At 51.6% G+C, this 26,046-nt stretch overlaps 1 protein-coding gene across 2 annotated transcripts in view; it reads right to left on the bottom strand.

The window, feature by feature from the left end:
• The window catches only part of Brpf3 (bromodomain and PHD finger containing 3), a 39,275-nt gene extending 13,634 nt beyond the window's left edge, over positions 1-25,641 (bottom strand). The window contains exons 1-9 of one of the 2 annotated variants that reach the window (XM_045156422.1): positions 25,519-25,641; positions 19,535-21,008; positions 15,638-15,797; positions 14,022-14,153; positions 10,610-10,738; positions 9,991-10,303; positions 9,091-9,378; positions 7,609-8,115; positions 4,701-4,794 (exon numbers count right to left, since the gene is read on the bottom strand). In XM_045156422.1, the coding sequence (XP_045012357.1) occupies positions 4,701-4,794; positions 7,609-8,115; positions 9,091-9,378; positions 9,991-10,303; positions 10,610-10,738; positions 14,022-14,153; positions 15,638-15,797; positions 19,535-20,982 (3,071 nt within the window). In that variant the 5' untranslated portion in view covers positions 20,983-21,008; positions 25,519-25,641. Of the gene's footprint in view, positions 1-4,700; positions 4,795-7,608; positions 8,116-9,090; positions 9,379-9,990; positions 10,304-10,609; positions 10,739-14,021; positions 14,154-15,637; positions 15,798-19,534; positions 21,009-24,299; positions 24,579-25,518 lie in introns of those variants that run through there. The other variant, XM_045156423.1, reaches the window with a different exon arrangement.
• Positions 25,642-26,046: the final 405 nt, after the last annotated feature.

Raw genomic sequence — 26,046 nt, 5'->3', positions numbered from 1 at the left:
TGGAATTCACTCTGTAGTCTCAGGGTGGCCTCGAACTCACAGTGATCCTCATACCTCTGCCTCCTGAGTGCTGGGATTAAAGGCGTGTGCCACCACGCCTTGCTCCCAAATTTTCTATAATGGGCATGTTTCCCTTCCAGAATTAGCAAAGATATATTTTTTTAAATGAAAAACAAAAAACCACTTCTCACTTCCAAATGGTTTATGTGTGAAGTTTTTCTTGGATAGAGGTGGATATTTTTTTCCCCACTAAAAAGTAGACTTTTTTTTTTTAAACAGGCTACTGCAAAGAGATAAAATATATATTTAAGATAGAAGGTCAAGCCAGGTGTGCTGGTACACATGCCTTTAATCCCAGCACTTGGAAGGCAAAGGTGGAAGGATCACCATGAATCCAAGATCATCCTGAGACTACACTGTGAATCCAGGTCAGCCTGGGCTAGTGAGACCCTACCTTTAAAAGTAAAATTTAAAATAGGGCTGGAGAGATGGCTTAGTGGTTAAGGCACTTGCCTGTGAAACCTAAGAACCCAGTTTCAATTCCTCAGGACCCACATAAACCAGATGTACAAGGTGTCTGAAGTTTGTTGCAATGGCTGAAGGCCCTGGTACGTCCATTCTCGCTCTCTCTTTGTCTTTCTGTCTGTCTCTCTCTCTCAAATAAATAAATAAAAATTTTAGAATAAAAAAATTAAGTAAATAAAAAAAAGATCATAGTAGCTCACACCTTTAATCCCAGCACTTGGGAAGCTGAGGTATAAGGATTGCCATGAGTTTGAGGCCACCCTGAGAATAGTGAATTGCAGGTCGTCTGGGCTAAAGCGAGACCCTACCTCAAACCCACCTCCCCCCCCCAAAAAAGAAAAAGGTAGAAGGTAATAAGCAAAACTGAAAATGGCAGCACTATCACTGCATGACTGAGGCCCAGGCAGGCATGGGTGTTGTTAAGAGCTCCCCATGCAATTTTAATAAACAGGCAGGCTGAGAGCTTCTGGGAGAGACAGAGGTGGCCAGGACTACCTTCTACTCAAACTTTTAAAAATGTTACTGCTATGTAATTTTCAAATTAAAACAAAACTGGCTAGAAGTCAACATTTTATAGAAAATGTAGCCAGGAGTGATGAGCACTTTAGTCCCAGCTCTTGGGAGGCAGAGGTAGGAGGGTCACCTTGAGTTCAAGGCCACCCTGAGACTACATCGAAAATTCCAGATCAGCCGGAGCTGGAGTGAGACCCTACCTTGAAAACCAAAATAAAAACTAAACCCAGAAGAGGATACTTAATAGGTTGATATTGTACATATGTAATTACAATGAATGCAATGGGGAGGTAATATGATGGAGAATGGAATTTCAAATGGGAAAGTGTGGGGGTGGGGAGGGAGGGAATTACCATGGGATATATTTTATAATCATGGAAAATGTTAATAAAAATTAAAAAAATAAAAAAAATAAATAAATTTTTTAAAAAGTTAAAAAAAAAAAAACTAAACCCAGAAAACTAAATAAATAAAGTACTCAGGAGGCTGAGGAATGAGGTAGCCATCTTCCCTTCTATCCAGGTTGCTTACCCAACTGGTGATCATTGAACACCTACTGTGTGCTAGGCAATTTGCCGTACAGGTAATGTGTCTATTCTCAATGAGTTTATCATACAGTAGGAGAAATGACTGTTGAACCAGTAAATAACATTAACTGGGGCTGGGCTCATGTCTGCGAAGCCTAAGGACTGAGGTTCGATTCTCTAGTGCCCACGTAAGCCAGATGCACATGGTGGCACATGTGTTGGAGTTCGTCTGCAGTGTCTGGAGGCCCTGGCATGCCCATTCTCTCTCTGTGTCTCAAATAAATAAGCAAGTAAAAATCTTTTAAAAATGCATTAAAAAAATTAATTGTATACTCGATTGCCTACTTAGGCCTGGATCATGTGGCCAGAGAAATGACGGCCAGGGCGGTGTCCACTGTACTTTTTCTACAGAGCAAACCTTGTTGTGGCATCGCATCTTCCTTCCTTGAGCTCTGTCCTCGGGCCGTGTTCCAGTGCAGCAGTACTGCAGCTTGTGGACAGTTACCTTTAGGCCACAGCCGCGTGGCATGCGCTCTAAGTGGCTGTGGGCATTAAATCTCCATAGCACCACATGGAGAAAGAACACTTGTCTCAGGGAAGTAAGCAATGGAGTCCAGGTCACAGAACTAATGAGAAGAGTTGGGTTTGGAACCTATGCAGCCCAGCCTCCTGGGCCGAGTCATCTCATAGGCGCTTTGTGTTGTGTTTGAGGATGTCTCCCCAGAATCAGCACGTGAACCTTGAGAGGCTTTCCTGATGACATGACTGGCACCTCGGAACCCTCAAATCTCAGGCTGGCCTTGACTCACAGCAGCCCTCCTATGTCGGCCTCCTAAGTGCTAGGATTAAAGGCATGCATCACCATGTCTGGCTACTTTATCCTTTTATCATTTTTTTTGAGATAGGTCTTGATACAGAGCCCAGGCTGGCCTTGAGCTGATGATCTTCCTAGCACAGCCAGAATTATACGTAGCACCTAAATTTTTTCTTCTTCTTTTAAGCACCTATTTTTTTTTCTTTGTTCTGCTTTTTGAGGTAGGGTCTTACTCTAGCCCAGGCTGGAATTCACTCTGTAGTCTCAGGGTGATCTCGAACTCATGGCTACCCTTCCTACCTCTGCCTCCCAAGTGCTGGGATTAAAGACGTGCGCCACCACGCCTGGCAAAGCACCTAATTTTTGAAGGAAACCAGGAACTCTGACCCAGGAGCGGCGAGCAGCACTTACTGACTTTGCCCGTTGTATCTCTGGATACTGCAGCAGATGGGGAAAGCTAGGGCAGGGGAGTACCTAACAGAACCCCCCCCCCCCAACCAACACATCACAGAAGCCTTCAGACACAGACACTAGCCCTGTGGCGCTTTCCTCCCCACTCTGAGCCAAGGCTCCATTCGGCAGCCATGATGGCCTTGGCATCAGCTTCCTTTCCCTTAGTGACACTAAGGTCCTCTCATTTCCACAACTCCCTCACCCACTGCGGTCTTACAGAACAAAGAACACAGCGCAGAAGCTCAGTGAACTCTTGGAGTGGGGAGGAACTTTAATGTTCTCAGAAATCTTCCTTTTAGGATAAAGAATGACAAAGGAAGCCCATCCCTTCTTTAGCTCAAGGGTCCTGGTAAACTTGGGGAGCTTGTCTGAAAACAGGCGATTTAAATTGTGTACTCACTCATTCTACATCCCTACACACTCCTGAAGATGCTACTACCAAGGGCACTGGACGTAGTGACTCAGGCCTGTAACCCTAGCACCCTGGGGGACAGAGGTGGAAAGACTGAGTTTGAGGCCAGCCTGAGCTACTTAGTGAGATCCTGTCTCAAAAAAACAAAGGTTGGGGCTTAGCGGTTAAGGCGCTTGCCTGCAAAGCCAAAGAACCCAGGTATGATTCCCCAGGACCCGTCTGTAAGGCAGATGTACGAGGTGGTGCATGTATCTGGTGTTCATTTGCAGTGGCTGGAAGCCCTGGCAAGCCCATTCTCTTCCTCTCTCCCTCCCTCCCTCTCTCTCTCTGCCACCTCCCTTTCTAATAAATAAATAAGAATTTAAGAAAACTCAAATTAGAAAGAAAAAAAAAAAAGAAAAGAAAAAGAAAGGTTGAAGTCAGGTGTGGTTGTGCAACCCTGAAATCCAAGCACTTGGGAGTTTGAGAAAGCAGGATGGCCTTGTTTAAGGCCAGCCTGGGGTACAAATCGTCTTCCACAACAGCCATACCTTGTCTCAAGAAAACAAAAAGAGATGGGAAGATGGTTCAGTGGCTAAAGGCACTTGCCTATAAAGCCTGTTTGTCTGGGTTCGATTCCTCAGTACTCATGTAAAGCCAGACACACAAAGGTGCACGCATGTGGAGTTTGTTTGCAGCAAAAAAAGAGGCCCTGTTGCACCCATCCTCTATCTTAACTAGATACAAAGGGCTGAGAGATGCAGCACTTAAGGCATTTGCTTGCAAACCCTAACAACCTGGGTTCAACTCCCCAGCACCCGTGTAAATCCAGATGCACAAGGTGACACGTGTGTGGAGTTCCTTTGCAATGGCTAGAGGCCCCGGTGCACCCATTCTCTCTGCGTCTTCTTATAAATAAATAAATAGAATATTTTTTTAAATAGATAAGCAAAAGCTGGGTATAGTGGCACACATCTTTAATTCTAGCACCCAGGAGGCAGAGGTAGGAGGATCACAAGGAATTTGAGGCCACCCTGAGACTACATAATGAATTCCAGATTCACCTGGGCTACAGACTGTACCTCAAAAAATCAAAAAGAAAAAAGATACAGAAAGATATATTATCTTAAAGGAAACAAAACAAAGGCTTCAGTTGTATACAGCTCAGTGGTAGACCACTTGCCTAGTATGTGTGAAACCTAAAAAAAAACAAACCAGGCCAATGCTTAGTCAAAACCATGCCTGTACTGAGCTGGGATACCCGCATGTGTAGCAGGGGGACGGGCTCAGATGGTAACTTCATTGGCAACAGGAGACTGAGTCCTAGGTCAGCACCCCCCCTCCTCTCTTAGAGCAGACCCGAGAGTCTATCATGTACAGCTTCCAGCTACAGGCCTTGGGAATGCCGTAAGAAGTTTGGGTTGCTAGAGTGGAAAGTCGGCTCGGCTGCAGACAAAGCTTGGGGACGTGTCCTTACCTGCAAGCTTCCAACGGCAGTCCTCCACTGAGACCCAAACTACACTCCGAGTCAGACCCGCTTTCTGTGTGCTTTCCAAAGCCATTGGTGACACCTGCCAAGGACACACAGTGAGCCTGAGTCCAGAACTTCCCCATCCCAACACAGCCACATTGTGACATCTGTCTCTGAAAGCTGGGGTGGGGGCCAGGAAGGAGTATGTCTGCTCCTCCCCTGTAGGAGGCGGGGTCTTAGGTGGTGGAAAGGTTTGGGTGAAACAGTGTTGACTTAGGCACTAAGCAGCCTGCGCCTCCCTCCCCCTATTTTATTTATTTATTTATTTGACAGAGAAAGAGAGAGAGAGAGAAAGAGAGAGAGAATGGGTGCACCAGGGTCTCCATCCGCTGCAAACGAACTCTAGACACATGTGACCCCTTGTGCATCTGGCTAACATGGGTCCTGGGGAATCGAACCTGGGTTCTTTGGCTTCGCAGGCAAAAGCCTTAACCACTAAGCCATCCCTCCAGCCCCATCCCTCCCCTTTTTTTTAAGGGACACACAGCCAGCACATAGCTGCCACTGAGGGACAGGCTAAGTTTTCCCACCCAGGCTCCCAAGTCCCTGGACCTGCTTCTAACTTCAAACCTCAATTATCAGAGTCTTTGCCTGCCTCTTGAGGACCCCACCCACCTTGCCTCTTCAGATAAATACTCACACGCCCTCCCCATCACCCAGCCGGCAACAGCCACCTTCCTTCTTCAGGGATGGGGAGGGTGGCAAGAGACGCCTGGGCAGGATAAGGACTCTGTGTGACCACACCCTGAGACAGGCAGCAGAGGAGGATGCTCACTTAGGGACTGGGCAGCCCAGACAGTCTGAGAATGGAATGTCAGAACCACGAGTCTAGACTGGGCTCTGAACGTCAGCAGTTTCTTCTCTCTTTATGCCTTGGCCTGGCCCCCCTTTAACGAAGTTAGGCTAATGCTTTCTTGTAGAAGGTGCCATTTGGTATGAAAGAAGTCTGTTTGCAGCAAGGTGCCTTCAGAGACCCAGGACTGACTGTCTGGCCACCCCGGGAACACAACCTTGCAGTGAAGGCCCTCATTCCCCATCTCTGCAACATCTCCCCATACTCCCAGTCCTGACAGTGAGGCCAAGAGCAGAATGGAGATGAGCCAGGTACCTCACTAGAGAGCTGTTAAGATACCTTGACCCCAAAACTGTGAGGCAAAAGTAACACGTGTTGGCTACCTACACAAAACCATCATAATAGGAGAAAAAGATTATGACATCAAAATACCGAAATAAAAGAGAATGAGAGGGGGAGGGGATACAATGGAGTGTAGAGTTTCAAAGGAGGAAGTGGAGGGAAGGAAGGCATTACCATGGGATATTGTTTACAATCATGGAAGTTGTTAATAATAAATGATTTTTTTTAAGTCACACATGTTGTACTAAAGAGATGGCTTAGAGATTAAGCGCTTGCTTATGAAGCCTAAGGACCCCGGTTTGAGGCTCAATTCCCCAGGACCCACATAAGCCAGATGCACAAGGGGGCACATGCCCCTGGAGTTCGTTTACAGTGGCTGGAGGCCCTGGCGCACCCATTCTTTCTCTATCTCTCTACCTCTTTCTTTCTCTGTCTGTCTGTGGCTCTCAAATAAATAAAAATAAATAAATAACAAAAAAAGTCACACGTGTCAGAGCGGGTGCCTGAGCCAGGACCTGGCCTGACCTCTAACATGACTTCGGCCTAAACCACTGAAGCCAGCTGTGCCCTCGCCTGTAAAGAACGATTTCTGAAATCCAGTTAAGGTCACACGAGTACTCCTGGGTGCCAGGAAGCTAGGACGGAGGGAAAGGGACAGATTCTTGTCCTCTGAGCAGGAGGGCCTGCTGTTCCCCAGCAAAGGCTTCCCCTGTGGTGCAGCATTCTCAATGCTGTTTGGCTGGGCCAGGAACAAACGAAGATGCCAACATCTGCTACCATCTGCTGCTACTGCCAAGTGCCGTGTGGTCTATCTCCGGTCCCTAGACCTGCATGGCAGGCAGCACTGACTCCACTTCCAGTAAGACGGCAACGGGCTCAGAGAGGGCCACTGCCCAGGCTACAACACCAGTAAGAAGCTGGGATCTGGGTTGGAGAGATGGCTTAGCAGTTAAGGTTCTTGCCTGCAAAGCCAAAGGACCTCGGTTTGATTCCCCAGGTCCCACATAAGCCAGATGCACAAGGTGGCACATGTGTCTGGAGTTCGTTTGCTGTGGCTTAAAGGCCCTGGCACACTAGTCTCTCTCTTTGTCTCAAATAAATAAATTTAAAAAATATGTATTTTTTCAAAAAAAGATAAACAGGGCTGGAGAGATGGCTTAGCAGTTAAGCGCTTGCCTGTGAAGCCTAAGGGCCCCGGTTCGAGGCTCGGTTCCCCAGGTCCCACGTTAGCCAGATGCACAAGGGGGCGCACGCGTCTGGAGTTTGTTTGCAGAGGCTGGAAGCCCTGGTGCGCCCATTCTCTCACTCCCTCTATCTGTCTTTCTCTCTGTGCCTGTTGCTATCAAATAAAATAAATAAATAAATAAATAATACATATGGACATTTAAAAAAAAAGATAAACAGATTTTCATGATTTTTTTTTCCCCAGTGATTTCCCTAGCCCTGGTATCTAAAACAGTGTCTGACAAATATCTGATGAGTGATGTGAAGGTAGGAATTATTTTTCCCTATGTAACCTTACACTCCCCTCAAGGCCAATGGCAGCCCCAGACACAATCTGACTCTGTGAAAACAGCTGCTTCCCCTGGCCACTAAGCCCGATCCAGCCGCGAGCCCCGGAGCCCTGGATTCTACTCCCAATACCGACTGGGGGAAGGTGCTGGCAGGCAAGGCAGGGAAGCAGGGGAGACTTGGCCAGGGAAGTCTCGGGCAGGTCACCTGTCTCTTCCTCCGGCCGGGGGGACCGCTCCCCTTCACTGTCGCTGCAGCTCCTGCTCCTTGGCCGCTTCCGGGCATGCGGCTCGTCCTCCACGCTGGCCGCAGAGTCAGGGGAGCCCGCCATATCGAGGTCCTCGCCGTTCTCCAGGGACCTGTCCGGGCTCCGCTGGAGTTTAACCCCGTTCTTGGCTTTCTTGAAGAGGACTGATGTGCGGCGACCCACGCCACTAAGAGGAGTGCCGGCGGCAGGGTCAGGGGTCATGAGAGAGAGTCTGTGGATGCCGTTGTCACTGAGCAGGCGCTGCAAGGGCTCGCTGCCCAGCTGCAGGGGCGACTTTTCTGAGAGCTCGTCTTCTTCCGCCTTCCGGGGCTTCAGGAGTCGGGCTGGCGGCTTGCTGTCACTGATGGGCTTCAGAGTGGGGGGGTCCGGGGGGGACTCTTGCTCAGACAAGGAAGGTGCAGGCCCGGTGGGCTCCAGGGTTGGTGGGGGAGGCAGTTTGGAATCATCTGTTAGAGAAAAAGAGAACCTGCTTGAACATTTTAGAAGCAGTCTGCTCTCACATGCCAGATACTGATAGTAGTAACACGGGACCCTATCCTATTATAAGGCTCAGGACACATCCCAGGTCTTAGCTCTAGACAGAGAAAGCAGGGCTAGGTTTGCATGTACTAGTAGCTCTCAATCCTGGCTGCATGTTAGTTTCTTAAAAATTCCAATGCTGGGCTGGGGAGATGGCTCCGTGGTTTACGGTACTTGCTTGCAAAGCCTAAAGGCCCAGGTTCAATCAATAATTGGGCCTTTCACAGTCTGGCCTCTGTCTGGGATGGGCCTAGAGACTTGGTCAGCTAGGATCAAAACGAAGAGTTCAGGCTCATGCAGGGCTGGTACTTCGGCTTTTCTCCTACACCCCAACCTAAGCCCGGCTCTAAGAGCCTATCCACGCACCGGTAGAAAGTAGGCGGGTAATTAACTGGAACGTATAATACTGCCGTATCAGGTACAAAAGTGCTTTAATATTTAACTGGCTATAAACAGCTGCCTGGCTCCAACACCCCATACTCCTTGAACCTCCCCACCACCCAGCCAGTAAACATGCACAATGGGGGGGGGGCGGAGCCCAGTCCAATACACTAGCCAACATTTACTAAGATAAAATAACTCTACTGACTGTTAATTTTCTTTTCTTCTTGGTTTTTTGAGGTAGGGTCTCACTCTCACCCAGGCTGACCTGAAATTCACTAGAGTCTCGGTGGCCTCGAACTCACAGCAATCCTCCTACCTCTGCCTCCCGAGTGCTGGGATTAAAGGCGTGTACTACCACGCCCGTCATGTTCAATATTTTTAATATACACCAGAGTGTGATACAGAAGGGTAACTGCCCATAGGGTCAGATGTGAACTAGGGAAGGACACTCCCACGAAATTTCAGCCCAATCCTTGCCCCCTGCCCCAGCCCCCCGGCTGCCTGGGACCCCCTCTCACCTCTGTCCCCGTCGTCTTCTGGCTCCTCTTGCTGCAGCACAGCCGCATCCCCCCGAGGCCCGGCCGGCAGCTCGCCGTTGGACGCTGTCCTCAGGGACGGTGGCTGCGGCGGGGGCTGCGCCAGCTTCTGCCGAAGGGCGTTGATCTCCCGGCGCAGCAGGCGGACGCGGCGGGTGCGAGCTCCGCTGGACCGCATGGCGCTCACGAGGTCCAGTTTCTCCAACAGCTCCTTCAGCTGCACCTCCGGAGACAGATGAGCGCGGTTCTCGGGGAGGAGGAGGTTGTCCACTGCCAGGGAGAAGGGAGGACAGAGGGAGCTGAAGGCAAGGCCAGGCCTGGCCCGGGGCACGAGAAAGGGATACGAAATACGCTCCTGGAATGCCTGTGCCAGTGGCTTCCGGCCAGTCTCACTGGGGGCCTTTGGCCTACAGCACCACTGCCCAGGAGGACAAGGTCAGGATGCAGGAAACAGCTGCAGGAAGCAGTTCACAGCTAGGACCTGCTTGGCCACCTCCGAGCCTGGACGTTTACCGGGCTGCTGCCGTGGGGAAGCGGAAAGCAGGGACGGGCGTCCTAGTGCTCCGGTCTTCCATCTGCGCGAGCCACCCACACATGCGCATCGCGGACCCTGCCCACATCCAGTATCACGCGGAAGGACCCTAGAAGACTCCTGGCGAGGCCTTAGCTCGCTGACTCCCCACTCTACCACTCACACAGCGCTCGGTGCACTGGTGAGACTTGAGCCCTCAGAATTACTCCAGCCACACTGTGCTACCCTGTCTGTCCCTTCTCCAATCTGCGTGCCCAGAACCTACAGTTCCAAGGGCCACCCGGACCCTGGGCTCTGCCCTTGTCTCTTTCCTTGGTCCCGCTCCTTCCCTACCCACCCGGGCTTCTTACCATCTTCCCAGGAGAAGCGGTAAAAGTCTCCCAATTTGGGTGATTCTGGCAGGTGGGTACCCCTCTCGGGGTCATAGCCGATGTCCTCTGCCTGCCGTCGGGCATGTCGCAGGATGGCCCCTCCCAGGTCCCTCAGGCGGACAGCTGCTCGGTGGAAAATTGTGTCTTTAGCATTATACTTCATGCAGTTGGTAACTATAAGGTTAAAGTCCTCCTCAAACTCCTCCAAGGTGTGGTACAGGTGAGACTCCAGCTTCCGCCTCATAGTAGAAAAATCCATTGGCTTGGATATGAATTCCAGGTAATCTGGAACCTAAACATATAAAACCTGTACAATTACAACAACTATTTACTAGCCAAACAGGTGCACCCTTCACTGGAACTCTTTGGCCTCCCCACTTCCTGGTTTGGCCATGTCAGCCTCACTGAGAACCTCAGGGCCTGGCCCACGCTAACCTCCTGCTGCCTCTCACCATGGGCAAGTGTACTGGCTTGCTGGGCACCACCTCCCCCACCCCCCACCCTCAGGTCTGTGTGCCCCATGGCCCGACCCCCTTCTGGCCTAGTCAGACCATTTGCTGTTCAGGATAGGTTTGCTGCGTGGACATGGGGAACTTGCCTCACTCAGATTGACGGGCTCAGCAAAGATGTGCGCGGGATCCTTCTCCTGCAGCAGGTCCAGCGTGGTCCTGAGCAGTACGTTGAACGGCGCCAGTTCCAGCTCCATGGCGGCCTGCTGGATCTTGACCTGCGGGGCGGGGGGGGGGGGGGGGGGGGGGAGTGGGCAGAACATCCTTTACTGGGAGAAATTTTTTGACCTGATTGCCAACAATCATACATAGCAAATGTTCACAGGATATTAAGCTGAGCAGAGTATGAGGAGCCGTCACCGAGCCCTCAGCCTGGGGCTGACAACAGCGGAGCCGTGCTGACTGCCTCCCAACACCTCATGTTGGAGCCTGACTTTGCACTGTGGGGTGGTGGAAGTGGGGATCTGACAGGAGGTGCTGGCGTCTCCAGGGCTCCACCCTGTGAGTGGAGTAAGGCTGCACTCACTGGAGCCTCACAGGACTGGGAACGACTCTGCTCTGCAGGCAGGCTCTCCTGCACGTACCCTCTCTCCCTCCCCCTTTCCCACCAGGGGAAGGCAGCACAGGAGCCCTTGCCAGCCGGTCACCAAGGCCCTAGACCTCCCAGCCTTGAGAAGCGTGAGCTAAATCAACCTCTTTGCAAGTCTGTGTGTGATATTCCAATAAAGCAGCAGAAAATACACTAAAACAGCTATTTTGTGACTACATCCTATTATCAAGCACTATGCTAAAACTTACAGAAAAATAATTCTTGACTTTCAATACTTTTATAACTCATGCTAAAGACCAGCTACGGTTTCCAAGCATTTTACGTAGTAAGTCTGAGTAAGTGAGGCAGGCACAGCTATTTTAGAGAAAGCTGAAGCAGACACTGAGTAACCATTCCAAGACCACACAGCTAGTAAGGTCAGAGCTGGGGTACAGCTCCAGACAGTCTGGTTCCAGTACAGAATGGCACAGTAAGTACTCGTAACCACTGCACCACACTGCCTCTCCACCTATGTGAGCTCAGCTGGTCACCACAGTAACTCTGAAGGAGAAATTATGATTCCCACTTTGTGACTGAGTCACCACTCTAAAATCATCCGGCTAGAAAAGAACTCAGAAGGCATCTAAACCAAGTCCGACTTAGTCCAAACACATTGCCGAAATCAGATGGTGACCAGGGTGACCTCTCAAGCAGCGCCCCATATTTGGAACACCATACCGCTATTATCCGTGTATCTTAAACTATAGGGAAGCCATGGGTTAGACTGTAAAGTTCTTGCCTCTTAGCCACCTCAAAAGGATCCCACCTGCTTCCCCTGGGCCAGGGTCTCCTTATCCCTCTCATATCCCCGAACCAGAAGTAGAAAAAGAAGCTAAGCTTAGGAACAGGCTTGGACTAGAATTAGTTTCAACCTGTGAATAAAGTCTTGAGATATCCTCCATGGCTACTCATGCTAAACAGAGTAAGAGCTACCCAGGACTAGAGTAGAAACTCAGGCTTCTGACCTACCAGAGAAAGGCTCAGGCTAGAGCTATACAGGAGAAAGAGAGAAAGCCCCCACCCCACGCAAAAAAAAATTTAAAAAGCCAGGCATGGTGGGGCACACCTTTAATCCCAGCACTTGGGAGGGAGAGGTAGGAGGATCACCGTGAGTTCAAGGCCACCCTGAGACTACAGAGTGAACTCCAGGTCAGCCTAAGCCAGAGTGAGACCCTACCTGGGGGGGGGGGGGGGCGCGGGGAGAGAAAGGCTCAGTGTCAGCCAGGCCTCAATAGCACGTGTGGTAGTTTGAATATATGGCCCCAAATATATTCAGTTCTTTATTGTTTGTAGTTTGCATCTGCAGCCACCTGGCTGGAGGCAGTGTTGCTGGGTGGATCTTAAGGTGTGGTGGTGGGTTTCAGATTTCATGCAAAGTGTACCTAGCTGGAGCTCCTGAAGTGTGCTGTGTGGCTTTTGGCTTGTGCTTTTCTCTCTCTGTTTGGTCCTGTGAAAGCAGGTCAGCTTCTGCCATTATGGAACTTCCCCTGGATCTGTAAGTTTCAACAAATCCCTTCCTCCATAACTGTGCCTGGTCTGGAAGTTCATCTCAGCGAACCTGAATCTGTCTTCTACAGCACACAAGCAACAGCTACAGTCTCTGGGCTGGAGAGAAAGTTTGGGCTTGTCATCCCTTCAACGAGTCTCTGCTCTCTACCATGTGCAGAGCACTGTGGAGACACCAGGGAAGGCAGTATCACCACCACCACCACCAATGCTGGTAACGGCCATGCGCTCAGCGTTACAGAGCCGGAGTGAATGAAATGCAGCCTGGTCGCCAGACCTCATGCTCTTAAACCACCTGTGCTGCAGCGCCGACTTCCACAGTGTGCGCTCTGGGGCTTGGGGTGTCTTTGAACTGGCTGGAAAAATGAAATTATTACAGACCATAAATGTTTAGAGGTCAACAAGGGTCAAGTAAGAACCCCCAGGCTAGACGTTCTCAACTGACAATGGCCTTAAATAGTCCGAGAAGCTTTTCAAAATATTCAAGGTCAGTCTCTCCAAAAATTCCTCTATCTGCCAGGCCAAATGAACCAACGGGTGCAATACTGGCACGTTTGTCATGGTGGAAACCAACTGCCCTCCAATTGGACTGGAGGCCCGCTCCATGGGAGGGAATACATCCCTAATACTGAAAACTTAAAACAGGGGTAGTCATGAGCCCTTAGGGGTGTAATGTCTACTGCTGTCTGGCTAAATGTATATACTATGCTCACCAAACTGCCCAGTAAGCACTTCTCTTAATGTTCATATCCTTATATCAATGCTACTCTCACTTTGGGTAGAAAATCTCTTCTCAGATGGCAGTGACCTTGGGATGACTCAGAAGGCATCATGGTGCTGGAAAGAAGTGACAGGAGTGCTCAGCACTGCAACATCTCTATCACACCTTCCAGGCTCAGGGTCTAATGCAGAAGAGGTGGCGGAAAGAATGTAAGAGCCAAAGGAAGGGTAGGACTCCTTACAACATGCTCCCACCAGACACAAAATGGCCTGGATATCCATGACCTCACAGTGCCTGACATTACTTACACAAGACCATCATAATAGGAGGAAAAGATCATGTCATCAAAATAAAGAGAGACTTGAGAGAGGGAGGGGATATGTGGGAGAGTGGAGTTTCAAAGGGGAAAGTGGGGGGGGGAGGGCATTACCATGGGATATTGTTTACAATCATGGAAGTTGTTAATGAAAAAAAATTCCTGTATCGGGAACTCTACACGTGGGCCAGGAATGTGATATTAAACTTCTGCTTGAGGTTTCACGGGCTGAACCCCAACACGCAGAAGCTACCTGCAGCGCCCCACCGAGCAGAGTGGGCACACCATAGACAGGGCTGCAGAGGCGAGGGGAAGAAAGCTTGTCCCTGATGTTCCGGTGCCACACTGAGGGGCAAGGGGCCCCCTCACCTGCTCCCGCTTGAGCTTCTCCCTCTTCCGAATCAGCTCAATCAGCAGCCGGGCGCGCTCCAGGTCGTGCCGAAGCTTCTGCCAGTACTTCAGCTCCTCCTTCACGGCGCTCGTCTTCTCGTCCTGCTCTCTCTGCGGAGGAACGAAGGAGCGGGAAGAGGAGCTGGGCCTCCCTCCCTCCTTCCCTCCCTCCCAAAGACTCTCTCCCCACTTGGGCCTCCACAGCTTCAGGACATAGGAACCCCATCCCTTCCACCCATCACCGTGTGCTGCGCACAAGAGCCAGGCTAGAAGGGGAGCTGGGACCACTCTCCTACCCCGTGAGATCCCAGGGATCAGCTGTGAGCTTCAGGGCTGGAAAGAATTTTGGAAAATACTTATAAGACTCCTTGGGGGTGGAAAGAGTTTCACCCTAGAGCTTTTTTATTTTTTTTTTGTTTATTTTTATTTATTGATTTGAGAGCGACAGACAAGAGAAAGAGAATGGGCATGCCAGGGCCTCCAGCCACTGCAAACAAACTCCAGATGTGTGCGCCCCCTTGTGCATCTGGACAACGTGGGTCCTGGGGAGTTGAGCCTTGAACTGGGGTCTTTAGGCTTCACACACAAGCACTTAATGGCTAAGCCATCTCTCCAGCCCATCACCCTAGAGATTTGACTGGGCTACAAAACAAAGTGAAGCCCTGTTAGCTTGTTCTAAGTGGTTTGAACATACATTGGGAGAACAGCAATCTGTGAATACTGTCCTTTAAGAAGTTACTGCTGTTAAAGGAAGAACACAGTGTTTGAAATACAAGTACATGTTAGCATTGTATAACATTAATATAAATAATATAAAAACACATAGGTAAACTGAATAGAACATGCTGAGAGGCCATGAGACAGAGGGGTCTGGGCAGCTAGGAGTTGAGTTGGGAAAGCAATCTCCTGAGAGCTGCATATGGAGGTGCACCTCGGTGAACTGAGCAGCAACAAAAGCCTCTTTCTAGAACCAATGGGATGGCTGGGCGTGGTGGCGCATGCCTTTAATCCCAGCACTCGGGAGGCAGAGGTAGGAAGGTCACCGAAAATTCGGGGCCACCCTGAGACTACATAGTGAATTCCAGGTCAGCCTGAGCCAGAGTGAAACCCTACCTCGAAAAACAAAAACAACCACCACCACAAAAATTAAAGCCAACGGGACAAAGGGAAGAAATGTAGAAGAAACAATGGTGATTCTTTGCCTGATGAGAAAACGGGCTGGCTAGAGCAGAGACGCTGCAGAACTACAAAGCCAGACAAGAAGAGTCAGGATCCAGTGGATCTTGGCTGCGAATGCCAGGTGACAGAGCGCAGGCGGCACAAGTGCTTGCCTGGCATTCCGTAAGCCACAGGCTCGATCCCCAGTAAGGGGAGAAAGGAAAGAGGAGGGATGGAGAGAGGCTGGCCAGGCAAAAGAGCCTTGAGTTTGGCTTGCTTGGAGAAGGGGCTGCTGTCAGCTCAAAGGATCTCAGACTGCTCCTGGGAAACGCGGCCTAGAGCATGATCCCAGTAGACAGAGGGTCTCAGGGGGCTCAGGCAGGGTGCAGCCCTGCTCCCTCTCTTGCCCGCTCTCCACTTCCCTCCACGAGTCCTACCTGCTCGGCAGCGTTCCTCTGGGACTGCAGGTGGGAGTGCAGGCGCCTGATGAGGGGCACGCCGTTCCGCGCCTGTCGTTTCAACAGCCAGTAGTTGTGGAGGCGCTGCATGAACTGGCTTTTCCTCTGAAAGGAGAGGCCGCTGCAGATCTTGTTCAACCTTGAGTGGGGGCACAGGGGAGGGAGGCACGGGGTCAGCAGGCAGCGCAGGAAACATGCCCCCTGTCTATCCCATCCAGACCCCAGTTCACTTCGGAACCTTCCAGAAGATGAAGTGGCCAAATGCTGCACCTCAGAGGAATGGGAAGGGACAGCAGAGGGGAGCAGCAGATTCAGCAAGCGGCACTTCACCTGTCTTGCTGTCTCCTGTCTTACAGTCTGGAGCCTCCACAAGAACCCTGGCCTACTACAATCCCTGTGGCCTGTTGTAGTTCCAGGTACTGAGGAATAGGCCTGAGCCCAACACCCTCACCTTGGTAAAGGAAGAAGCCAGGCCTGGCGGCACACATCTTTGATCCCAGCACTCAAGAGGCCAAGGAGGAGGATCCCTGAGTGCAAGGCCACCCTGAGACTACATAGTGAATTCCAGGTCATCATGGGCTAGAGAGAGACCCTACCTTAAAAAAAGGGGAGAGGGGACAGGAATTTGAATAAGTTATAGGCAATATGGCCACTATTAGCTGCCTTTTGTGGCCAAGGGTCCCACCAGACCTTGGGGGTAGCCCACAGTGAGACTGAAGAGAGATCCAGTAGGAGTGCGTTAGGTTTCGGCTTTCTGCACCCAGATGCCACCCCTTAGTTACCTGCCCTCTAAGGGTGTGTGGGAAACCTCACTCCACCGCCCAGGCTGGTCTAGCCTGTGTACCCTCTGGCCCGAGCCTCTCGAGTAAGTGGGGTTACACGTAAACACTGCTGCATCCACCTGACCTCTAGGTTTTCACTACAACTTTCAGCATTATAAAAAGGATAGGTCCAAATGTGTAAGAGGATAGACACTGAAAATTTAGCCAGCTAAGAAACCGCCAGGTAAGGCTTTAAACTGGTAACACTGGCGGGGGGGGGGGGGGGGGGGGGCAGCAGGAAAGGAGCCAAGAAGTGCCCGCAGCTTTTCCCTGGCGCCCACACTCCGGGGTTATGACCACCCTCACACTGCCAATGACTAGACTGTCGAAGCTACTTGTGCCGCCGCTGAGATGGTGGACCAGGATCTGGGTGGGATATGAATGCGTGAGCTCTGCCACGCTACTGTGCGTTCCTCAAACTGGTTAGCCAGTGTCAACGAGGCCCCGGTATTCCGGTGGGGTTTCCCTTGCTTTATTTCTCTACCTCAGTCTATTAAGAGGAAGCTATCGAGAAGGTCAAACTTGGGGGCTGGAGAGATGGCTGAGCAGTTATGGGGCTTGCCTACAAAGCCAAAGGACCCAGGTTTGATTCCCTAGGACCCACGTGAGCCAGACGCACAAGGGGTGCACACATCTGGAGTTTGTATGCAGCAGCCAAAGGCCCTGGTGTCCCCATTCTCTCTCTCTAATAAATCAAATATATATATATTTTGTTTGTTTGTTTGTTTAAGGTGAAACTTAGCAGGGTGTGGCAGCACAAGCCTTTAATCCCAGCACTCTTGGGAGGCAAAGGTAGGAGGACTGATGTGAGCTTAAGGCCAGCCTGAGACTACAGAGTGAATTCCAGGTCAGCCTGGGCTAGAGCGAGACCCTAGCTGGGGGAGAAGCTTAAGAAAGATGGGGTGTTGGGCAGGACACTGCTCATTTAGGCCCTTCTTCATCTCCACAGTTAGACGTTTCCACCCCAAAGCCAAGCTCACACACGTGAAGAGCTAGGCCTTTCCCCGAAGGACAGATCCCCACCAACACCCATGCCAAGCACACCTGCCCACCTGCAGGCAGCCCCCTCCCTCTACCCCCTCTTGGCCATGGAGGGTCCCGACAGCATTTGTGCAGGTAGGGAAAGAGGAATGACCCAGCAGCAGCAGCAGGAGCCACCATTTATTGAGCGCTTACTATGTGCCAGACACTGTGCTAAGTGCTCTCCTTTCGTCGCCTCATTTATTCCTCACAAGCCTCTGTGGCAGGTTCACTTACAAATAAACCAAAGCTTGGAGCAGCTGAGCCAAGATCACATGAGTGATATCTGGTGCTTAGCCAGCAAAGCTGGCTCCTGGGAAAGACGTCTAAGAAGCAGACATGATGACCCAGGTCCAGGCCCGGGGCAGGTCACTCTACACTCAGGGACAGCGCACTGACCCAGTTACCACAAGAACAAAGGTAGCCTAGGGCTGGAGAAATGGCTTAGCGGTTAAGGCACTTGCCTGCAAAGTCAAAGGACCCAGATTCGATTCCCCAGAACCCACATAAGCCATATGCACAAGGTAACGCAGGAGTCTGGAGTTTGTCTGCAGTGGCTGCAGGCCCTGGCACACCCATTTTCTCTCTCTCTCTCTCAAATAAATTAATTAAAAATAAATAAATAAATAAATCTTAAAAATGAAAAAGGTAGCCTAGAGCAGCTATGTCTAGAAGACAAGGTCTGGCACAGAGATTCCACATCGGGCCATGGCTGATCTGGTTCTTGTGCCTTCACAGCAGGGCAAGTCTGCATGTCTGTTTCCCTCAAAGACCTCATTCCCTCCTGTCAGTACGCCTCTGTCTCTGACCATCGCCTCAAGAGACAGACAGCAAGACAGCCTAGAGCGTACCATCCAGGATCTGTTCTCTCTACCTGGTCTATCCCTTAGAACAGGCTGTGGCATGTAGTACGTGCTCAATAAATATCTCATTGAATGAATAAAGGCATGAACAACTTTACCTCTTGTGGCTGCCGTTTCTTCATCTGGGAATGTGGGAGAAGGGGCAAGGACTGCATTAGACGAACAATCTCCAAGGTTCCTTTGTGCTCTAACACTAGGCTTTTCAATGAATCACCCCTGAGGTGGGCCTCTGCTGGAAAACCTTCCATCTCCTGCTTCCATACTAAGCTCCCATTCCTCCAACAGCTCCAGTTACCTCACTAGCACAGGTGCAATGATCTCTGCAGACTCACTGGGAGTCTAGGAGACTTAGTTACACGGCTGCACTTTTCCCTGACTTGTAAAGCTTCTCAGAACGAAATGTCCTCTCCCCACATCCTTTGGACAAAGACCCCATCAGAGAGCTGGTTGGGCAGCAGGTGAGTAAACCCCTTAACAAAGTTCTTCATTAGGAACAGTTTTATCCCCCCAGGGGTCTTTTGGTAAATACATGAGGTTGTCAAAGATTAGGCAATATAAGGGCATACAACAGGCATTTACAAAGACCAGAGACACTAAACATCTAGAAATACATGGGACACTTGAAACAGTGAAGAATTATCCTGTTCAAAATGCCATTTAGTGCCCCTGTTGAAAAATACTACCTTAGACATCCCATCACCTGAGTTTCTAGGGACCTTAAGCATCCAGTGTCAAGCTGAATCAAGGGAAACTCATTATCCTGAGGGTATAATCGAAATCACAAAACAGGGCTGGAGAGATGACTTAGCAGTTAAGGCACTTGTCTACAGAGCCTAAGGACTCAGGATCAATTCCCCAGTATCCACATGAGCCAGATGCACAAGGAAGTGCATGATTCTGGAGTTTGTTGGCAGTGGATGGAAGCCCTGGCATGCCCATTCTCTTTGTCTCTCTCTCTCTCTCTCTCTCTCCCACAAATAAGTAAATAAAACTATTAACACACACACACTCACACACACAGCAGACCCATGCTCCAAAGAACAAGTTTAAATTTGGGAGCACGGAAGAGAGCTGACATTCATCAGGCGTATTTGGGGAAAGCCTGGCCTAGGGCCAGGACCACACCAGGAGGAAACCACAAGACCCTCGAGAGCCCTTGTGAGCAGGCTCACCTGCAAGAGGGGATCTGTGGGACAGCGACCATTGGGACAGCGGTGGAGGGTGTGTCTCGGCTGCCTTCGTCTGGCTCCTTCTTGGTCTTCTGCTTCAGAGTCAGCTTGTTCTTCCTGGGCGCTCCCTTGAGGGGGCTGCCCACTCCATCCTGGCCTTCCTGCTCCTCCTGCTCTGCTGCTTCCTCCTCCTCCTCCTCCCCCCCACCCTCTTTCAGCCCATCCTCGTCCCCAGCCTCGCTGAGGCTCCGAGGTGAGTCGCCTTTCCTCCTGGTTGTGGTGGCACCTGGCGAGTGGGCCTCGCAGTAGGCAGTCTTGCGCACAGTGAAGGTGGTGCCATTGAAGCTGGTTTCTCTCATGGGCTCAATCTTCATGAAGAGGCCGGCCCGCTGCGCGCACGTCACGTGGAAGGCCGTGTAGCAGTTCACTTTGTGGCACTGGATGGCAGCACCCAGCCCCTTCTGCTTGCAGATGTAGCAGGTTAGTTTCCAGCGGGCAGGAGGGATGTTGTCGATGCCCTCGATGGGCTCTAGGAACACGGTGTTAGCAAAGCAGACTTCAGGGATCCAGATGGCACACACCACGTGGGCCCAGTGGCCGTCACTGGTCTGTTTGAACGCACCGCCCTTGTTGGGGCACAGGACGCAGTCCACGGGCCGCGAGGGAGACTGCAGGCAGCAGCGGCACAGCCACTGGCCCTCGGGGATGTAGGGGACGCCGTAGCACTCCTGGTGGACGGCCAGGTTGCAGATGTCACAGAAAAGGATGACGTTGCTGTTGTGGCACTCGTCGTCCAGGCACACACAGCAGAAGGCGTCCTCGTCGATGAGCGACTGCTGGGCCCCGCTGCTGCGACTCTCCAGGTACGACTCCTTCTCAAGCCGGTCCACCAGCAGCTCGAAGGTGTCCGCTGAGACCAGACTGTGCCCGTCGACTCGCCGCTTCTCGTTTATCATGTCCAGCCAGGCGAGGTCCTCCTCATCCATGTCGTACTCCACCTCGGCGTCCAGGTCTTCGGGAGGCTTCTCGATGTAGCGGTAGTAAGCGGCGGGCAGCGGGAGGGCTTCTGGCTGGCATCCTGGGTCCACCACGCGGAAGCTGGGCTGCGGCAGGTGGAAGGAGGCGCCAGAGGCGTGCTTGGAACAGGACTCCTTCTTTTTGCCCTTGCACGTAGGCTTCTTGGACTTGCCGGGGAACTGGGGCTGCTCGCTGTTCTCCTTGTTACTGTTGCACTCGGTGATGTCCTGAGCCGTCAGCTCATCCTCCGTGATGATCTTGAGGGGATCGTAGATGCTGATGCGATGGAGACGTCCGTCGATGTCCACCTCAACGATCCGCTGGGCCTGGGCGTACGTCAAGGTCTCTCGGGTGGGTGAGCACTTGAGACTGTACGGGGACGGGGAACGCCGGCCCTCGGCATTCGGCCGTGACTTTCGGCGAGGCTTCCTCATGGCCCCTGGGAACCAAGGAGACAAACCTAAGGAGAGACAGGAAGGAGACTGTGAGGCAGCTGTTTGTCCATGCCCGTGTCCATCCACCTTCCTTCCGCCTGATCCAGGGACTGCTGAGGTCTGGTGGTTCCCTGTCTAAACAATGTGCCTCTCACACGTCCACAAGGCTTTTACAGTCTTCAAGTCTTTCCACCAACATCGCTTCTCAGTAAGACATCCTCTGATTATCTAAAATTGCATGGGAAGCCGGGCGTGGTGGCACACGCCTTTAATCCCAGCACGGGAGGCAGAGATAGGAGGATCACCATGTGTTCAAGGCCACCCTGAGACTATATAGTGAATTCCAGGTCGGCCTGGGCTAGAGTGAGACCCTACCTCAAAAAAAAAAAAAAAATAAGGGGAAAGCAGGGTGGGGGGGGGTGGGGGGAGGAGGAGGGTATTACCATGGGATATTTTTTTTTATATTAACATTTACCATAGGATATTTTTTATAATCATGGAAAATGTTAATAAAAATTGAGAAAAATAAATAAACAACAAAAACATAAATAAATAAATAATTGCATGGGTTCAGAAGATTGTTCAGAGGTCAAAGAAACTTCCTTGCAAAGCCTGCGGCCCAGGTTCAATTCCCCAGTATCCCTGTAAAGTCAGAAACAAAGTAGCCCATGCATCTGGAGTTAATTGGTAGTGGCTAAAGGCCCTGGTACACCCATATTCTATTCTCTCAAATAATAAATATTTTTAGTGGACTGGAGGACTGGCTTAGTGGCTAAGGCATTTGCCTCTGCAATGCCAAAGGACCCTGGTTCGATTCCCCAGGACCCACATTAGCCAGATGCATAAGGGGGGCACATGTGTCTGGAGTTCATTTGCAGTGGCAGGAGGCCCTGGCATACCCATTCTCTCTCCCTCTTTCAAATAAATAAAAATAAAAATATTAAAAAAATTAAAGGTGTATGCCAACACCCTTGGCTGTTTTAAAAATAAACAACTATGTTTAATAAAATTGAAAATCCCTCTCTTCTACCAGCAATGACTCTTTTTTTATCCTACTTTTATTTTTTTTCCCTGCATCATTCACCATCTCCTACTATGCTACGTAATTAACCTATTTATTATGTTTATTGCCTGCTTCCTTCAGCTACACTGTAAGCAACATGGGGGGGGGGGGAGAAGATGCTTAGTAGTCGGTAAGTACTAAGTGAAAATTAAACACGTACCATCCTTGACTTCAAGGAGCAACGCCCTACCGAAGGGACAGAAAAGTAAACAGATCCTTACAACATGACCCAAGGAAAAGATCTAATATCCTAAAGATATATACAGAAGGATATGGGACAGTTAAGTACAGAAAAAGGAGATTAGGTTTCAGAAAAGAAAACAAAGTGGGTGCATGGGTGTATGCCTGTACCCAGCTACTTGGGAAACCAAATCAGAACTTCATGAGCCCAGAAGCTCAATGCCAGGCTGAGCAATAAAGCAAGACCATGTCTTTTCAAAAGAGTGAGGTGAGCCAGGCGTGGTGATGCACACCTTTAACCCAGCACTCAGGAGGCACAGGTAGGAGGATCGGCATGAGTTCGAGGCCACCCTGAGACTACATAGTGAATTCCAAGTCAGCCTGGACTAGAGCCATACCCTACCTTGAAAAATCAGCCCCCCAAAAAAGTGGGGTCACAATAATGACAACAGTATCCATTTTCAAGTTTTATAAATGGTAAGCCCCATTAGAGGAGCAAAATATCACAGGTTTAGGGGGCTGGAGAGAGAGCTTAGTGGTCAAGGTGCTTGTCTGCAAAGCACAATGACCCAGGTTCAATTCCCCAGTACTGACATAAAGCCAGATGCACAAAGTGTTGTGTGCATCTGGAGTTCGTTTGCAGTGGCTGGAGAGATGGCTTAGCAGTTAAGGCAATTCTGTCTGTCTTTCCCCTCATCTCCCTCTGACTCTGAAAAAAAAAAAAAAAAAGTATCACCACCCAGCACTCAAGAGGCAGAGGTAGGAGAATCACCATGAGTTTGAGGCCACCCTGAGACTACACAGCAAATTCCAGGTCAGCCTGAGCTAGAGTGAGACCCTACCTCAAAAAAGAAAAGAAAAAAAAAAAAAGTATCACCAATTTATAGCCCTCTCCCAACACATCTTATCATCAGAAGCCCTACTGGGGACTCTACCCAGAGTGAAGACATCTGAAATGCATATCACATGTAGCCTATGGGCTTCACACTTTAGTATGCAGTGCATTCCCTGCAAAAGGCAGCACTCCAGATAACTGCTAGGATATTTCCAAGAGGCAACCTTGCCAGCTCTGGGAGTGTCTCCAAGAAATAACCGAAATTATAAGTGGCCTGTCTGGGATCTTCATTGGAGATCAAGGCCAAGTTGATCAGGGCACTACTGCAGATATATACTGTATATACTGTTTGCCTCTTTCTCAATATAACTTGCATCTAGTCTATCCCTAAAGCTTCCCATATCATTCTCCGGATGGACAAGCTTGTAAGGAACTGGGGCAGGCAGTTACCAAGACCACCATTATCAAGAAGACTTTTGAAAATATGATAATTTGGCATATTTTAACTACAAATTTTTCTTCTTTTCCTTTCACATAACTACCTTGGGAGACAGTATCATTGCCGTTTTTTACGGATGAAGAAACAAGCCAGAAAAAAAGTGTTACTCAAACCAAAAAATCAAATTTGTGATCAGGATAACAATTTGAACCCCAATCTTCCGCTCAAACTAGCAAATTGAGAACATCAATGACCAGGGAGTGATTTTAAGCCCTTTTGTCCCAGCACTTGGGAGTCTGAGGTAGGAGGACTGCTGAGTTCAAGGCCAACTTGGGGCCTCACAGTGAGTTCCAGATCAGCCTGGGCTAGAGTAGGACCCTGCCTGAAAGCAACAACAAAAAATAAAAATAAGAATAAACACCAGTGAGATGCTATGATCTGGTACAAAGACGTTTTTGGGGCAACCTTGGTTCTAATCTTGGTCCTGTGACCTGAAGAAAGTTTCAGTATTTTTGTGTCTCCCCTTTGCTTCAATAATATGAGGGAAATACTCTCTACTTAAGTTATCATTACACTGTTATCCCCATCCTTGTTTAAAAGACCTTCCCAATCCCAAAGTGTGACTCTGGCTGAGGAACAGTGCCAGGTAGGCACACACTCCACTTGCAGCCAGAGGAAACAAGAACTATCGCAGCGATTCTGTCCAGGTTCCAGAGGCCCTTGGCCAGTGCACTGCTTCCGAATGCCAAGGTCCCAGAGGGGGGCCCCGCGCCAGCAGCCCGGCTTTCTCACTCACTCACCCCCTTCCGAAGGCGAGGTGGTGACAACAGGCGTATCTGTGTCAACTTTTCTAGTCCCCAGCTCCTGAAAGCCGCCGTGCGGTCATCCCTTCCCACCTGCAGACCACCTCCTGGGCAAGCTGGGGCACCTCTTCACCAGCCTGCAAGGTCCTGGTGTGCATTCGATGCCCGAGACCCCCCCAACCCCTCCCAGGAACAAACCTGGAGGAAGGTGGGGGGGCGGGAAGGGCTGCTGCCCAGGAAAGAAGCTAACAGTCTAGACGTGGGATTATTTTGGCGGGAGTTTCTCTGCACACCCAAGTCTTCCCCCACACACAGGCATCCAAGATGTCCCCAAAGTCCCCCCGCAGCCCCTCCCGGGGACGGTCTCAGCACCCCCCACGCCTCGGCTCGCCCACCCCACCCAGGTCCTCCTCGAACGAGGAGTTTCCTCTGAACCAGATGGAGCCCCCCTCCCCTTCGCTCATCACACGAGACACTCGTGACGCCACGGGAAGACCTCAGACAACGTTGCTGCCCCTTTAAGAGGGGGGCCATCTCTTCCAGAAGAATCCGGACCCCCCTACCCCCATCCCACCGCCCCCGCGCGAAGGCGAAAGGAAGGAGAGGGGTGCGAGAGGACACATCCCCTCCCCAAGGCCAGACAGAGAGGGCAAGCGCACCGCAGACGGTGACGGCCGGCCGACTCCCCGGACCCCCCTCGCCCCGAGTGTGTGGGGGGTGGTGGGGGGAGGAGGAGAGAGAGCCGAGCGCGCCCGCGAAACGAGCTGCTGAGAGCGGCGAGCGCTCATTGGCCGCCCGACCTGCCCGTCAGGAGAAACCGGAGCTCCGGAGGAAGCGCCGAGGGGCGGGGACTCCCCGCTCGAGGCTGACCAATCGGAGCGCGCGGAGGGGGCGGGGCTCGGCGGCTCGGCTTCCAGGAGCAGGGAGGAACAAGATGGCGGGCGCGGGACGGGGGTCCTCGCGCGCCAGCTTCTCCCCCCGCCGCCCCGCGCGTGCGCGCGCGCACACACACACTCACACACGCACTCACACTCGCCCGCCTTCTCCTCTCCGCCGCCCTCGCTCCAGGGGACAGCTTGCACGCGCCCAGCTCCCCGGCCGGCGACCTCCCCCCCACACCCTTCCCCGATCCCGTGCAATCCCCGGTGCTCCCCGCTCCATCCTTGCAAGCCCCGCCGCCGTCCCCGCCGCCCCACGTCCCGGCTTCCACCATTACCTCAGCCTCCACGGTGACTCGGGGGGCGGGTAGATTCTCCCCCCCAGGGCAAGCGGACCGGCCGCCGCCGCCGCCGTGCAAGGTCTTGACGGCCCAGAGTGGTGGCGGACGGCGGGGGAAGCGGAGCGCGGCCTTCCCCGGCCGTCGTCCCCCTCCCCCGGCCCCGGGCCGCCGTCGCCCGCCGCTTCGCTCGCTCGCTCGCTCCCGGGGGAGGAGGAGGAGGAGGAGGAGGGAAGGGAGCGTTCTCCGCCGCCGCCGCCACGGAGCCCGGCCGAGCGCAGGGAGGGAGGGATCAGCCCCCAGGCAGGATCCGCCCCTCCGGCCTCCCCCCCACCCCCGACACACACACACGCACACACACACAGAGCCCGCCGCCACCTCCACCCCTTCTTCTTCTCCTCCGTCTTCCTCCCTCGCTCGTTCCCTCCCCGCCGAACCGACCGCGCGCAGGCAGCGGGGACACGGCGGCGATCCTCCCCACCACCGGCCGCCCGAGCCCGGCGCCCGCGGGCCAGCGTCCCCGGCTCG

Source organism: Jaculus jaculus, chromosome 8 (genome assembly GCF_020740685.1).
Source record: "Jaculus jaculus isolate mJacJac1 chromosome 8, mJacJac1.mat.Y.cur, whole genome shotgun sequence".
NCBI classification, from domain to species: domain Eukaryota; kingdom Metazoa; phylum Chordata; class Mammalia; order Rodentia; family Dipodidae; genus Jaculus; species Jaculus jaculus.
The sequence above is the reverse complement of the archived record's forward strand: the minus strand, read 5'-3'. Positions and strand labels throughout refer to the sequence as shown.